The 13088-nt window shown below is 47.7% G+C and overlaps 1 protein-coding gene across 8 annotated transcripts in view; it reads right to left on the reverse strand.

The window, feature by feature from the left end:
• Positions 1 to 634: 634 nt before the first annotated feature.
• URGCP (upregulator of cell proliferation) overlaps positions 635 to 13088 on the reverse strand; it is a 66668-nt gene continuing 54214 nt past the window's right edge. For all 8 annotated transcript variants that reach the window (XM_051974527.1, XM_051974524.1, XM_051974522.1 and 5 more), the window contains 2 exons: positions 6682 to 6738; positions 635 to 4642 (listed from right to left, as the gene is read on the reverse strand). In XM_051974527.1, coding sequence (XP_051830487.1) covers positions 2052 to 4642; positions 6682 to 6738 — 2648 coding nt within the window. In that variant the 3' untranslated portion in view covers positions 635 to 2051. The remainder of the gene's footprint in view (positions 4643 to 6681; positions 6739 to 13088) is intronic.

A 13088-nucleotide genomic window follows, 5' to 3' on the forward strand; every position in this document is an offset into this window, starting at 1 on the left:
AATGGATTGGGAGTTCACTGAGGACAGGAATCATCTCTAGCCTTTCTTTGTAACCCCAGTGTTTAGCATAGGGCCTGACACATAGTAGGTACTTTTAATACTGATTCTGAAAAGAATCAGAGGAAAACCTCTACCACATCCATAAAGGATTAATGGTCAGATCGGACTAAAAACAAGAATGGGAGGTGTGGAGAAAGTAGTCTTTGCAAGGAATGAAAACACCCCATTCCCACCCCCCGTCCCAATGAAGTCACAGATCCATTAAGTGACATCTCTGATGTCACTTAATGGATCTGTGACTTCAGGGTGCCCTTCTGAGGGCACATTTTTTGAGAGTAGGTGAAGAGAATTTGGTGAAGGGCACTTCCAAAGTAGATGCTCCTGCTACATTTGTAATGATGTGTGTGTGTGTGTGTGTGTGTGTGTGTGTGTGTGTGTGTGTGTGTGTTGGTTCCCTCTCCTCCCCATCATCCTCTCGTTTAGAATGGAAGCGCTTTGATGGAAAGGGATTGCTTTGTTTTTTTGTTTTTGTATCTTCAGCATAATACCTGGCGCGTAGTGGGCATTTAATCCTTGATGAAACATATGTTTGATCCACCAATGCAGACAGGTCACTTAAATTCTTAAATACAAGTAGGGACACTGAGATATTAGGTGATTTACTCAGGATCACAAAGCCAGTTCAAGTGAGAGGTAGGACCTGGGCCCAGCTTGGGAGCTCCTGAGAGCAGGTACCTTCTTGATCGTTCACTCTGTTCTTGAACTCTTGGGTTTTAAAAGGGCTTTTTCATTCATTCGTTCATTCGTTCGTTCATTCATTCATTCATTCATTCATTTTCATTCCTGAATCCAAAGTTAGAGTTCCTTGGCCATGCTACCTTTTTCTGTGCACACAGGGTAATATTTAGGTACTTAAGAGACAGAGTCTGAACTTAATGCTTGTGTTGAATCAAGTGGAAAAGTATTTCCTTTATCCTCTGATGAGTCCCTTTTACAAACATTAACGGAACTGTACCCATGCCTTGGGAGTCTGCCCAAGATGTCTCGATATTTTTGTCCTATTTCCTCTTCAGTGTTTGGAGCCACTCAAAGTACCCTCCGGTCATTCCAACCCTGGGCACAGTGCAAGTGTCCCACGGACGTCCTGGGGGAAAGAATGACTCCTGGCTATCGAGAAAGCAATGAGGTGTGACATTTTTATGGTGACTTTCTGAGGTATTCCAAGTTTACAGACACACTCTCATTCATCCTCAGAACACATCAGCTAGGCATTCAGGGCCTCATTTAGGAGATAGAAAAATTAAGGCACAAACAATAAGAACCCGCCTGTTATCACTCCTTATTAGCAGAGAAGTCAATAAATAAAGTGCTTTGTACCCCGTGGGCCCTTGGCAGAAATGCCAGCGTCAGCAAAGTGGCAATCCCGTTCATTCTAGCCACAGGCAACATTCATGCTGAACCCCTTGCCCAGACAAGAGAATGACCTTCCCCTGAGGAGGGGGGACATGCCGGGCTCTGTGTGCGCAATTCCTTCTCCCCTCCCTACCCCATCCTGGGCACTCAAAGTCAGCTAGGACAGGCAGGGCTGTCCAGGGTGAGCCCACGCCATTTCACTAGGAGACGGCATGGAGGGGCTAGCCATTAGGAAGCGTCTGCCAACCTGGGAGCAGCCTCAAATGGCACACTTGTGGTCCTGCGCCAGAGAAGAAAATCGCTGCTTGGGTGTTTCCTTCCCAGGGCATTCGGGGTCCTCAGATCAGCGACGTTGGAGGTGTTCCATATTCCTGATAAAGATGCTCGCTCGCTCTCTGTGCTCATCCGTGCACTGGCTGGTTGGTTGGAAGCTTTGTTCTCTGGACCGGGTCCTAGGAGGATGCAAACTTTCTGATCTGTTCTTTCCCCGAGTCTTTGTCCTCCAGCAGGCTCAGGCGGCAGCTGCTCTTTCTCCAGGAAGTCTCTCCAGGACGGCGAGCTTCATTCTTCATTACCCTTGAGGAGAGGTCCCTCCCAGCAGGTTGGTCAGTAGCCCTCATTTCCAGGGGTCTCTGCCTTCACAGCCGCCCCACCAGCTCCACCAGGTGTACGATGTCCCTGTGCTGATGACACACCCCGTTTCTGATGTTCTCTAGGAGGCATCTCTTTAACTCAAAGACGGCTTCACAATAGCCCAAGCTCACGGGGGCCATGGGGGGCATGCCGTGCCACAAGCGCGGGATGTGCCAGATGTGCTTCTCGGGGTCGCACAAGACCGTGTCCGAGAGGGCCCGCTCCTCGTCCTGCTTCTCCATCTCAGCTACGGCTTTGCTCAGGTCATTCAGTTGTTCCAGCAGCTGCTTCCGGTCTCTCGGGTTGGGTCTGGGGACCGGCCCGTCACTGAGGTCCTGGGACACAAGTTGACAGTTGGGGACATGCCCCAATTTTTCGAGCTTCAGAAAGGCATGGAGGGCGGCAAGAGGGGTGTCCTTGGTTTCAGCCATGCTGACCACGGTGATGTTGCTAAGCCCCATGGCCAGAGTGGCCAGGGACACCTCCAGCTCATACCTCTCCCCCCTGGCGGCCGCGGCCCCACCCGTCAAGCCCCCGGAGTCGATCACCAGAATGAAGTCGCAGCCCAGGTCCTGGCGGAAGTCCTCCGTCACCGAAATGAGCTGCATGAAAGTGCCGTGGGGTTTGTAGCTCCTGCTGGTGGCAAACTGGAGCCCAAACATGGTGTTGAGCAGAGTGGATTTTCCCGTGCCCTCTGCTCCCAGCACCGAGAGCACCAGCAGTCGGGGTCTGCCCTCCAGCCGGGCATGAAGCTCCCTCAGGATGCCCGTCACCCACCGCAAGGGAACGCAGCAGGTGCCTCGATCCATCAGCTCCAGAGGAAAGCCGCTCAGGACCAACTCCGAGGCCAGGCCCACAAAGTGGGTGAACCGCTTCTGGCTCTCCGCCATCTTCCCCGCCTCCACGAGGTAGCACTCGGCTTCGTAAAACTGCCCCATCTCCCTCAAGAAGTGCTCGACCCCCAAGGAAGTGGGCCAGAGCTGCTCGCTGAGCTCTGCCGGCCGGCTGTGTTTGGGTCCCAGGGGCGCGAGGGCCTCCGGGGGCTGCCGCCGGCCCTGCCTCGCCATCTCTTCCAGCTTCAGTTTCATCCAGCCCAGGAAGTATTGCTTCTCCACCAGGGAGGGGTTAGCAATTCCCTTAATGAATTCCTGCATGCCCCCGCCCAGCTCGTAGCGGTTCTGGTGCATCCTTAGGGCCAGCAGCCGCTGCCGGAGCTCCGACTTGTATTTCTCAGGAGAAGAGTCGCCAGCCCGCTGCAGCCGGCAGAGCTCCTTCTCCACCTGGGCGATGCTTCTCCAAGGGTCCCCCTGTAACCGGAGCTTCTCCCTCTTGTACAGCTCCACGTCCTGGATGTCCTGGGTGATCTTTTCCACCCGCTCTCGCGCCTTCTGACACTCTTCGCAATCCTCGTCCACTTTTAGGCCCAGGGTCCGAGCCGTTTCCGCCATGTCCTCCAGGGACACCTTCCTGCTCGCCGACTTGATGACGTTCACCACGATGGCCTGGAGCCGCTTGACGAGGCGCTTGCTGTCCGTGCTGCTGACCTTCACCAGGACGTGAGAGTAGTCGATCTGAAGGACCGAGACCAGCTTGTTCAGGAACCTCAGGTTGGCGTTGCGTTTGCCACGGTAGGGGCTCAGGATGAGGTAATAGCGAGTGGTGGACCCACTCAGGGAGCAGAGCAGCTCGTACTCCTTCTGGCCAATGTTGTCAGTTAAAATGAAAACGGCCGCCGACGTCTCCGTCAAAAGCTTGAACTGCTGCCAGTGACTTCCGATCTCGCCCCTCAGGTTGGCGAAGGCGACGGGCTCCGGGAAGACGTCCAGGTTCTCTTTGCTGCTGCTGCCCGGGGAGTACCAGGACATCTCGACCAAGCCGTCCGCGATCTCCCGCGCGTTGGCCGCCGACGGCATCTCCCGGTGGCAGAAATAGTCATGGGGCTGGTGGTGACAGGGGCTCATGACGGCATTGAGGAGGTGGGACTTGGAGTGGCTACTGATGTCCATGCGCGCAAAGGAGATGATCGGCACCCTCGTGAGCACCAGACTCTCCTCTCTCCAAGTCCTGGGCCCCCCCGGGGACTGCCACCACCACGTCCTCATCACGCCCCGCAGGGCCCACAGCAGGAAGGTGTGGTTTTGGGTCTCCGAGTCTGGCAACACAACGGGGAGGGCAAACTGGCAAAGAGACATCTTGACCAGCAACTCCTGCTGCAGGAAACTGTCCGAGCAAAGGAGAAGCGCACAGAGGAGGTCCAAGGGATTCAGGGGCACGTCCGGGGTCGTCACCAGTTCAGTGAGGGAATAAATGTCCTCGGAGGTACCCCAGTATATCTCCTGCTCATCTACCTGGGTTTCCTTCTCACCTGTCCTGTCATCCTGGGGCAAGTCCGATAACAAAGTAGTGTTGCGGACTTCTGAGTTGAGAGCCAAGAGCTTTCTGAGGAAGCTCCAAGGCAAATCAGTGGGCACTTGGGGTGCCCAGTTCTTCATACTGTCAAAACTGATCTGCCGAGCATCCTGGAGGCTGAGTTTCCTGTTGCAGTAAGTCTCCAGTCCCAAGAGTGACATCGTTTCATGTAGCCTGCTCCTTTCCTCTGTCCAAAAAAAAAAAAAAAAAAAAAAGGGAAAAGATCAGTGTTGATTTCCCGTGTTTCACATACCAATGGGCCGATGGGAGTTTGTCCTTAGGATGCCTGAATTCTATATTCCCCAAAGCTACACTAAGCACTGCACCTATACCCCCATCCCCGTGCTGTGAATGAGAGTGTCTGGGGGGATCCTTCTCTGATTCATTCTATTTTCTTACTGAGTTACAGATTCAGAATTAGAAGGGGGCTTAACGGCTCTCAAGTCTAACAACAACCTTCTCTAATTTTTTTTAATTCATCTGTTTTCAATTAACAAGCCACTATTCTTTCTCCCTTCTCTGCCTCTAATTTTATAGGTGAGGAAGTTAATTAAGCTCCATAGAATCACTTGTCCAAGATCACACAGGTAGTAAATAGCAGGACCATGGTCCAAATCCAGGCCACAATTTCAAATCCAGCCTTTTTTCCATTGTTCCACACGTGTGTCTCAGTTACTTATTTTCCCTTTGCTACTAGTTCTAATGTGGACTTTCTCCCCTCCCACCCCTTCCTTAAGGAAAGTGGAAAAATCTCTGAGAATGGATTACTCCAAGCCCAGGATAATCACTTGGCAAATTTGTCATCCATTCCTAGCTTCTGTTGTATTCAAACATCATCCCCCTTTCAAAGTGTTAACTTAATTTTTATACTGACCTCCCAGAATAAACCAATATTGCAATTATTGGACTTCTCAAAGTATTAGTAACCAGAAAAATATATCATCATCAGAGACTCACTGGTCATATAGTCTAGGGCTTCTTAAACTTTTTCCACTTGTAACCCATTTCTGCCCCCAAAATTCTTATACAACCTCAGGTATATAGGTATATAAAATAGGTATACAAATCAAACATTTACTGATAATAAATCTTAACAAAATTAATTTTAAAACAATTTTTGTTATACATGTAATTTTATTATTTATTAAAGATGAAAGCAAATTTGCATGCTAATGAGATGGATTGCTTATTTACTTTTAAAAAAATAATTAAATCTTGGCAGAATGATACCTTTTACTGTTGCCAAATTTTTCTCCATTCCCACATTCAGTTATATGACCCATAATTTAAGAAACTTTGATCTTTCCTTTTATAGATAAGAAAAGTTAAATTTTCCCCTCTCTCCCCCCAATCTTTCCCCTTACTACCATTCTCATTTGCATATTATCTTGCATGTGATTTGACCATCCTTCATATAATAGCACAAGCATCCCTCTACTGAGCTCTCTCTCCCACATTTGCTCTTTACTAGCAAAGAGCAAAAAGTCAGGAGAAATGTGCTTACCCTAGAAAAGGAGCAGGGGCTATCTTGAAGGGATTAAGCTCCTGGCAACTGGCAGAGTATTGCAACACAGGTTTCCTGCTTCCCAACCCAGGTAGGGAGTCGCTTCACCACTCACTAGAACCACTCACTGTTGTCGTCTCCAGCCTCTTAGTTCTAGACCCACACCTAACGTGCAGAATTGTAGATGCTTGAGAGTGAATGATCTAATTCAGAGGTCCTCAAACTTTTTAAACGGGGGCCAGTTCACTGTCCCTCAGACTGTTGGAGGGCCGGACTATAGTAAAAACAAAAACTTTGTCTTGTGGGCCTTTAAATAAAGAAACTTCATGGCCCTGGATGAGGGGGATAAACATCCTTAGCTGCTGCATCTGGCCCGTGGGCTGTAATTTGAGGACCCCGCTCTAATTTATCACAGATCACAGATGGAAAGCTGCATAGAATCTTCCCTGCTATCTAGGAAGTGACCAATAGGGTCATAGGATCCTAGACTAGAGTAGAAAGGTCCCTTAAAGACCATCTATTCCAATGCTTTCATTTTTATGACCCAGCAACAGAAAATGATTTGTCAGGCTAAGTAGCAGTAAGCTGTGATTAGAACCTCTGATTTTTCTGATTCCAAATCCTCCATGTCCAAGCAACTCTTCCCAATTGAGGAAGGTCCAGGTAGGGAATGATTAGGGAGAAGCATACATAGATAAAAATGGAAAGATAGAATGCAATACCTGTAAGGAAGTCAGCCACAATGGGCTGTCCATTCTCCTGGGCTTCTTCTGTGCCATCTGTGAAAAAAAGCAGGGGAAAAGTGAGCTCTTCATAGCTTTGGCTCCCATGATGGTGCTGGAATCCCCTAACTTCTCTGGACATTAGTTTCCTCCTTTGTAAAAATGGAGGTGTTGGTCTATATGGCCTCAAAAGTCTCTGGAGTAACAGGAAAAGCGACAGTAATAGCTGCTGGCATTTAAATCTCACTTTAAGATTTATATAGGTAATCTCATTGGGTCCCATGACGTTCATCATCCCGATTAATTCGTATCCGGTTCCTTTCTTTGGCGATATTCTAACAAAGGATCTGACCTGAAAGCAGGGCCAAAAAAGGAACCAATGAAAAGGTGGCAAATGAGGAAGCCTCCCTGCTGGAGAAGAATGCTTCAAAGAGGACAGGAAGCTTCTAGAGCCAGCCCCCCAGCAAGATGAAAAATCAGGCTAAGAATGGAACTTGGCTCGGAGGTTCTGGCGGAGCCACAGTTAGTGGGAGACAAGCAGGACTTTGCCCCTGGTGCTAGCATGGGCAGGGGAACCACTCTGGGAGGGCACATTTCTTCCCTGTGGCACCTAGTGTGCCCCAAACTTGCCTCACTGACACGCATGGCCCTTGGCTTCCCCAAATAAATCCGGAAGAATTCAGAAACACCCAACTTGGGAAAAAACCCATCAGCAATTGTCCATTAAGCAATGAGGATGCAAGGAAAAGTGGAAGCAGTCCCAGGCTTCTTAATGCTCACAGTCTATAGCCACTGTGTGTGGAGAAGGGATTGGGTTGCAAACCCCTTCCCCATTACACCCCCTTCCCTCCATCCTCCCCCCCTCCCCTCCCCAAGGGATCCCATCTGGTTTTGTTAGCCTTCCCAGCTCTATAGGTTGCTGGGAAGAGGGCAGTCTGACCACACCCATTTCTCTCCCTATGCCCCACGCCCAACAGGGTAAAGAAATTCCTAGACAGCTTTAGATTAGACACGCAGGAGATTACAGTGTTTGATCTCAATTTTTTTTTAAGCCATTAAAGCCAAATAAATATTGTGTCCCATGTTTCTATTTTTTTCCCTTGAAAATAAACTGCATTTCCATCTTCCATAGTTAAAAAATGCTAAGACACTCACTACTCTGCATTGCCCCTGCCCCCCAGTCCATGGGAGATGTTCTCGAGTATTTGTTAATACAAAAACATTCTACACACACACACACACACACACACACACACACACACACACACATGCACAAGCACACATTCACATACATCTCAGCTCTCTCTCCCTCTAAAGGTCAGGCATAATACGGTACAATGACATTATTTTACTTCCCTTTTGGCAAGTTGGTTGATAGCCCAGACTTACTTATTTCCCGTTTTTCTTTCCTAATCTGCTGGAAAGCTGACATGCTCTCACTCCCGCTGAGCCATCTGGGAAACAGGATTTGTGAGGCCGACTCCGAACCCTGTTGTTTACTCCAAGTTCTGTAGCTGTGGGTCGAGGTCAGCCTTCTCCTTGCTGCCTGGGCAGCTTGACCTTGACTTGGCAGCTGGGGAGAAGGGGGCCTCCCTTATCAAGATCTCCTTGGGGCTGGGAGTTCTTGTGTACACAGGCCTTTTTTCTTCCCCAAGAACAGTTCTCCCTAATTCTGAAAATTCACCTGCAATTCCTTAGATGTTGCTCCAAAAGGGTGTGTGTGTGTATGTGTGTGTGAAAGAGAGAAAGGAAGGAAGAAAGAAAAAAAGAGAAAAGAAATAAGAAAGGAAGGAAACAAGGAAAGAAAGAAAAGGTGGAAAGAGAAGGAAAGAAGAAACAAAGAAGAAAGGAAGGAAAAAAGAAAGAGAAGGAAGAAAGAAAGGGAAGGGAAGGGAAGGAAAGAAGAAAAAGAAAGAGGAAAGAGAGAAGAGAGAGAGTGTGTGTGTGTTTTATGTTGAACTCTTGTCTTCTCTAAATTTTCTTCTGGTGTCTAGGCAGTGCTCTGCCCATAGTAGGAACCCAATAAATATCATCTTGTATCATACATTTGTTATATTGTTAAGCATTTCCACACTCCTTCCAAAATGTTTTACTTTGTGTATGTTCTGTTGGAGAGCTAGGTAATGCAGAGTCAATTAGTCTGTTATTCAAATATGGCCTGTGACACTAATTTAGATTCAGCTTTTTTTCAGTTGTAAAATGGGAAGAGTAATGACTTCTGCAGGAATACTTTGAGGATCACATGACATAATATTTGTCATGTCTCAAAGTAGGTGCTTAATAAATGCTTGTTTCCTTTCCCCTATAGCTCATGTAATAGGGAATGTAAGGTCCTTGAAGATGGACCCTTTTGATTTTTATGTCTGTGCCTCTGTGGTGACTACTGAATGTCTGTTGCATTGAACACTTAGTGCCGAAGGAGGAGGTTGGTGGACCCACCAAGGCCTCTGTATAAATGGTAGTACTTGAGCTCAGTTTTGAAGGAACCTGGGAATTCTACAAGGCAGAAACAGCAAGCAGGGAATTCCTTCTGGGTATGGCAGATGTTCTGGGCAAAGGCGGGAGATGGAACAGGGCACAAAACAAAAGGCAAGCCAACCAGTCTGACTCCATTATAGTCAGAGCCTTCAAAGGAGAGTGACATGAGTCTAAAGGACAGACTGAAACAAAATTGTAAAGGGCTTTAAATGCCAGAGAAGAATTTGTATTTTCATCCTAGAAGCAATTGGGAGCTACAAAAGTTTCTTGAAGAAGAGGAACAAGAAGTGACTTAAACTTCCTCCAAGGACATGCAGACCAATCCCATTATTTTATGGAAAAGAAAACAGGATTAGGGAGGGTCTCAAATCACTAAGGCAGTAGCGCATGGATGGCCCAGTCCTCTGCTCCCAGCCAATGCTCTTCTCCAGGGTAACATGAAGAAACTGAGATTAAAACTTGCCCAAGTCACACTTGCAGTCACTGGCAAAGCTGCAGTCTGAACTCCAAGTTCACTGGTCTACCACACTTTTGTCTTCCTTTGTCTTCATCTGGTACAACTAACTAGTTCCCATTCCCCTTGGCAACATCTCCAGCTCCCAGGTACAGCTGTGTATATCAGGATCCCCAGAGAATAGTTTGCCCTGTCAGCAGCACTGCCTATCAGACTCTCTGCTGTCAGAATTCCTCACCTCCCTCCTTTCTTCTTTTTTTTTCCCTCCCTCCCCTCGTCTTCCTCTTTTCCCTCCCTCTCCTTTCTCTTTTTCTTCCCTCCACCTTCTGTCCTCTAGAGATGAACTTGAGTCCAACCACAGCCTGAATGGGGGCTACAAAACAACTTCTGTTAAAAAAAATTATAAAAACATCTTGTGCCAAATGTCTTCCTTTATCTTGACTAGGGACACAAATCACAGTCCCTGTCCTCGAGGGGTTTACACACTACTGCGAACCACATTATAAGCACACTCCAAGGACTGTGATTTTCTAGCTGGGGTTCTTCCACCAATCGCATTATTGGTGCCTCAGCATGACAGGAGTCAGAGGTTTGGAGGCTGTGGGGCCACTCAAAGAGGTCAGGGTGTATGATGTATGTGTGTTTGCCTGAGGCCACAGGAAGCCCCAGCCACCAGCTATTTCCTGGACCTGCTTAGGAAGGGAGGCAAGAAGCAGCCTCAGGATTGAAGACTTTGGGTATGCAGTTCTAGGTGAAGGAAAGAGAAATTTCTAGGCCATGAGGCCCAGGGGATAAGATCCCCAGTAGAAAGTGAGGGAAGTAGCAAATGGAAATGATGAAATGAAGATTGAGCAGTGAGCTCTAGGACCAGTCTATATGGAACCTTTGCCACTGATAATCTCATGGACAGATTCTTCCAGCTATACAAACATTCAAAACATCAAAGGAGGATTAACAAGGCCAGAGGAGCTGGGGGTCTTGGAAAGAATGTCCAAGGCCAGAGTCTAAGCCTCTGGGAGCCACGGACATCATCATGGAGTCCCAATTTGTCTAACATGATAGTCTTGTTGGGTCTGGATTCCAGATGGGAAATTGAAAGCTGGGGTGAGGCCAAGAAGAAATAACCAGTGGGCAGAGGTCAGAAAGGCAACAGCATTTGGACCAGGGCAGGTTAATTTACCTGGGACTGGAATTGGGGGGGAGGGGTGTAAAATGGTGGAATATTCAATCAATCCAGCTTTATTAAGTAGTTATGAAATGCCTACTGGTGCTACAAGTTGGCTACGGACACAAAGATAGGTCAAAAAATAGTTACTACCCTCAAGATGCCCCATTTTGGGGCAGTGAATACAGCATTAACCCAGAAGTCTGGAGGACCTGAGTTCAAATCCAGCCTCAGATTCTTAATAGTGCCTAGCTGCATGACTCCAGGGAAGTCACTTAAACCCTACTTGCCTCAGCAAAATAATAATAATAAAATAAAGATTACTAAATTCTTCTTGGGTATAAGATAAGTATGCAGATAAGCAGATGAGGAAACTGAGACAAATAGGACTGTTACTTGCCCAGGAAACAGCTAGTAAGTGATGAGAGGAAGACAAGCAGAATATCCATTAAGACTGTAAATTTACCTTACTTAAGATAGTGGCTGGCACACAGTAGGTGCTTAGCAAATATTTCTTGACTGATTGACTAAAGAACTGTGTTGGGGAGGAAGTGCTCCTTCCCCTCCCCACCAGGAGCCACAGTTTCCTCTGTTAATCAGATAAGATTACCTTCCATTTACTCTGACCTAGTTATATTTGATTTCCCCCCATTAGAATCAAGAAGCTTGGGAATGCTTTGACTTTTTGTTATATTTCCATTCCTAGGCACACAGTAATTGCTTGATGCACACTTGCTGATGGATGTTTTTTTTCCCCGAGTTGAGTGTTTCTGAATCCTTCTGGGTTTATTTGGGGAAGCCTATATGAGGTATGTGTGTCAGTGACTCTAACAAAAAGAGACAGTGTTCATGAATTTCTAAAGCTAAATAATTCATCAGTCTGCAGCCAGCCTGGGGATGGATGTGTCTGAACTTAGGCAGGCTGGTCTTCAGAGCAGGATGGACATTTTGCATTTCTGAGAAGTCCCAAGCAAAAGGTTGGGGATATATCCCGCTGTTAGGGAAAATCACTTCTCAGTCTGAATTCCTCTTCATTTCCCGCACAAAGATTAGGGTAGCGTGACTATTTGAGCTATGGAATTGTCCCCATTTCACCAGGTGTTGTGTACCCTAGGGATGGGGTTCCAGATCCAGACCTCAGTGGGAGGATGGACACCAGAGAGGGGCAGTAGCTGCTACTTTGCCAGCTGATGGGTCCCTGGGGCGTCACAGGCAAACGAAAACCCAGGGCAGGAGCAATGGGCACTTGTGTGGTTTCCAGAACTCGATGCCCAGGGCATCTCGAAATTACAGAATAGGAACCAAAAAAAAGCTCTCAAGGAGATCACAATCTAATAAAGCCGGTTTTTATCATATCTGGCAAAGGGCCCTCTAACTTTCTAATAAATAAGGTAAGAATTAAATAAATGTATTGAAAGTGAAATACGATCCTCCTTCCAAGGAACACATTTCATATTCCCTCAGGGGTGGGGAAAGGGCAGCACCTGGACCTGTGATGTCATCCCTTGGGACTTTCACAGAAATACCTTTGACCCACAATCAACAATAACTCAGTAACAACTCATAGTCAGAATTGCCTGAGTAGATGGAGAGATTAAGTGGTTTGCCCAGGATTACACGTGTCAGAGACAGGATTTGAACCCAGATTTTCCTGCCTCTGAGGCTGGTCCCTCTGTTCTCCACCGCTCGCTACTATTGTGACAGCCAAGTACTCATAACTAATAATTAATAAGCTTTTTTCCCCTTACCTGGAGCAGAATTTTTGCTCGTAAGTTCTAATTCTCCCATTTGCACCCAACTCTCAGCCAAGGTTAATAGGTCTAATACAACAGCTCTTCAAATCCCTCTCTCCCCTCCACCATTTCACGCCCCTCCCCCTCCAGCCCCAGTCCCAGAGTCAACTTTAGGTAAACAACCCCGGCTCCTCGACTTGATCCTCCTACGCCGCCATCTTCCTAAGCCACAGGTGCTACCGCTCACTGCCCCGCTCAGAGTCCGTCAATGACTCGTTGCCTCTAGGACAGAAGGTAGAATTCTTCCAGCTGAACCCCGAAAACTCTGACTTGCTTTTCTTGTTTCATTTCTTCCTAACCCTGAGCTTTGGGACCTGTACGTTCCAGCCCAATCGGATGGTACCTGGACCCAGCCTCCTACCGGCTGCCTTGCAGAATTTTCCAGAACAGGCTCTGGTGCCCGCATTCCGCTGGCTCCTCCTGAACTCCTCCCTCTTTCAAGGCTCAGCCGAGGCCCCCTCAGCCCTGGGAAGCCCCCCCGTCCTGCTCCCTCTTTCAGTTACTTGCACTGACTTAC

The sequence above is a fragment of the Antechinus flavipes genome, chromosome 2 (genome assembly GCF_016432865.1).
Source record: "Antechinus flavipes isolate AdamAnt ecotype Samford, QLD, Australia chromosome 2, AdamAnt_v2, whole genome shotgun sequence".
Classification (NCBI taxonomy): Eukaryota; Metazoa; Chordata; class Mammalia; order Dasyuromorphia; family Dasyuridae; genus Antechinus; species Antechinus flavipes.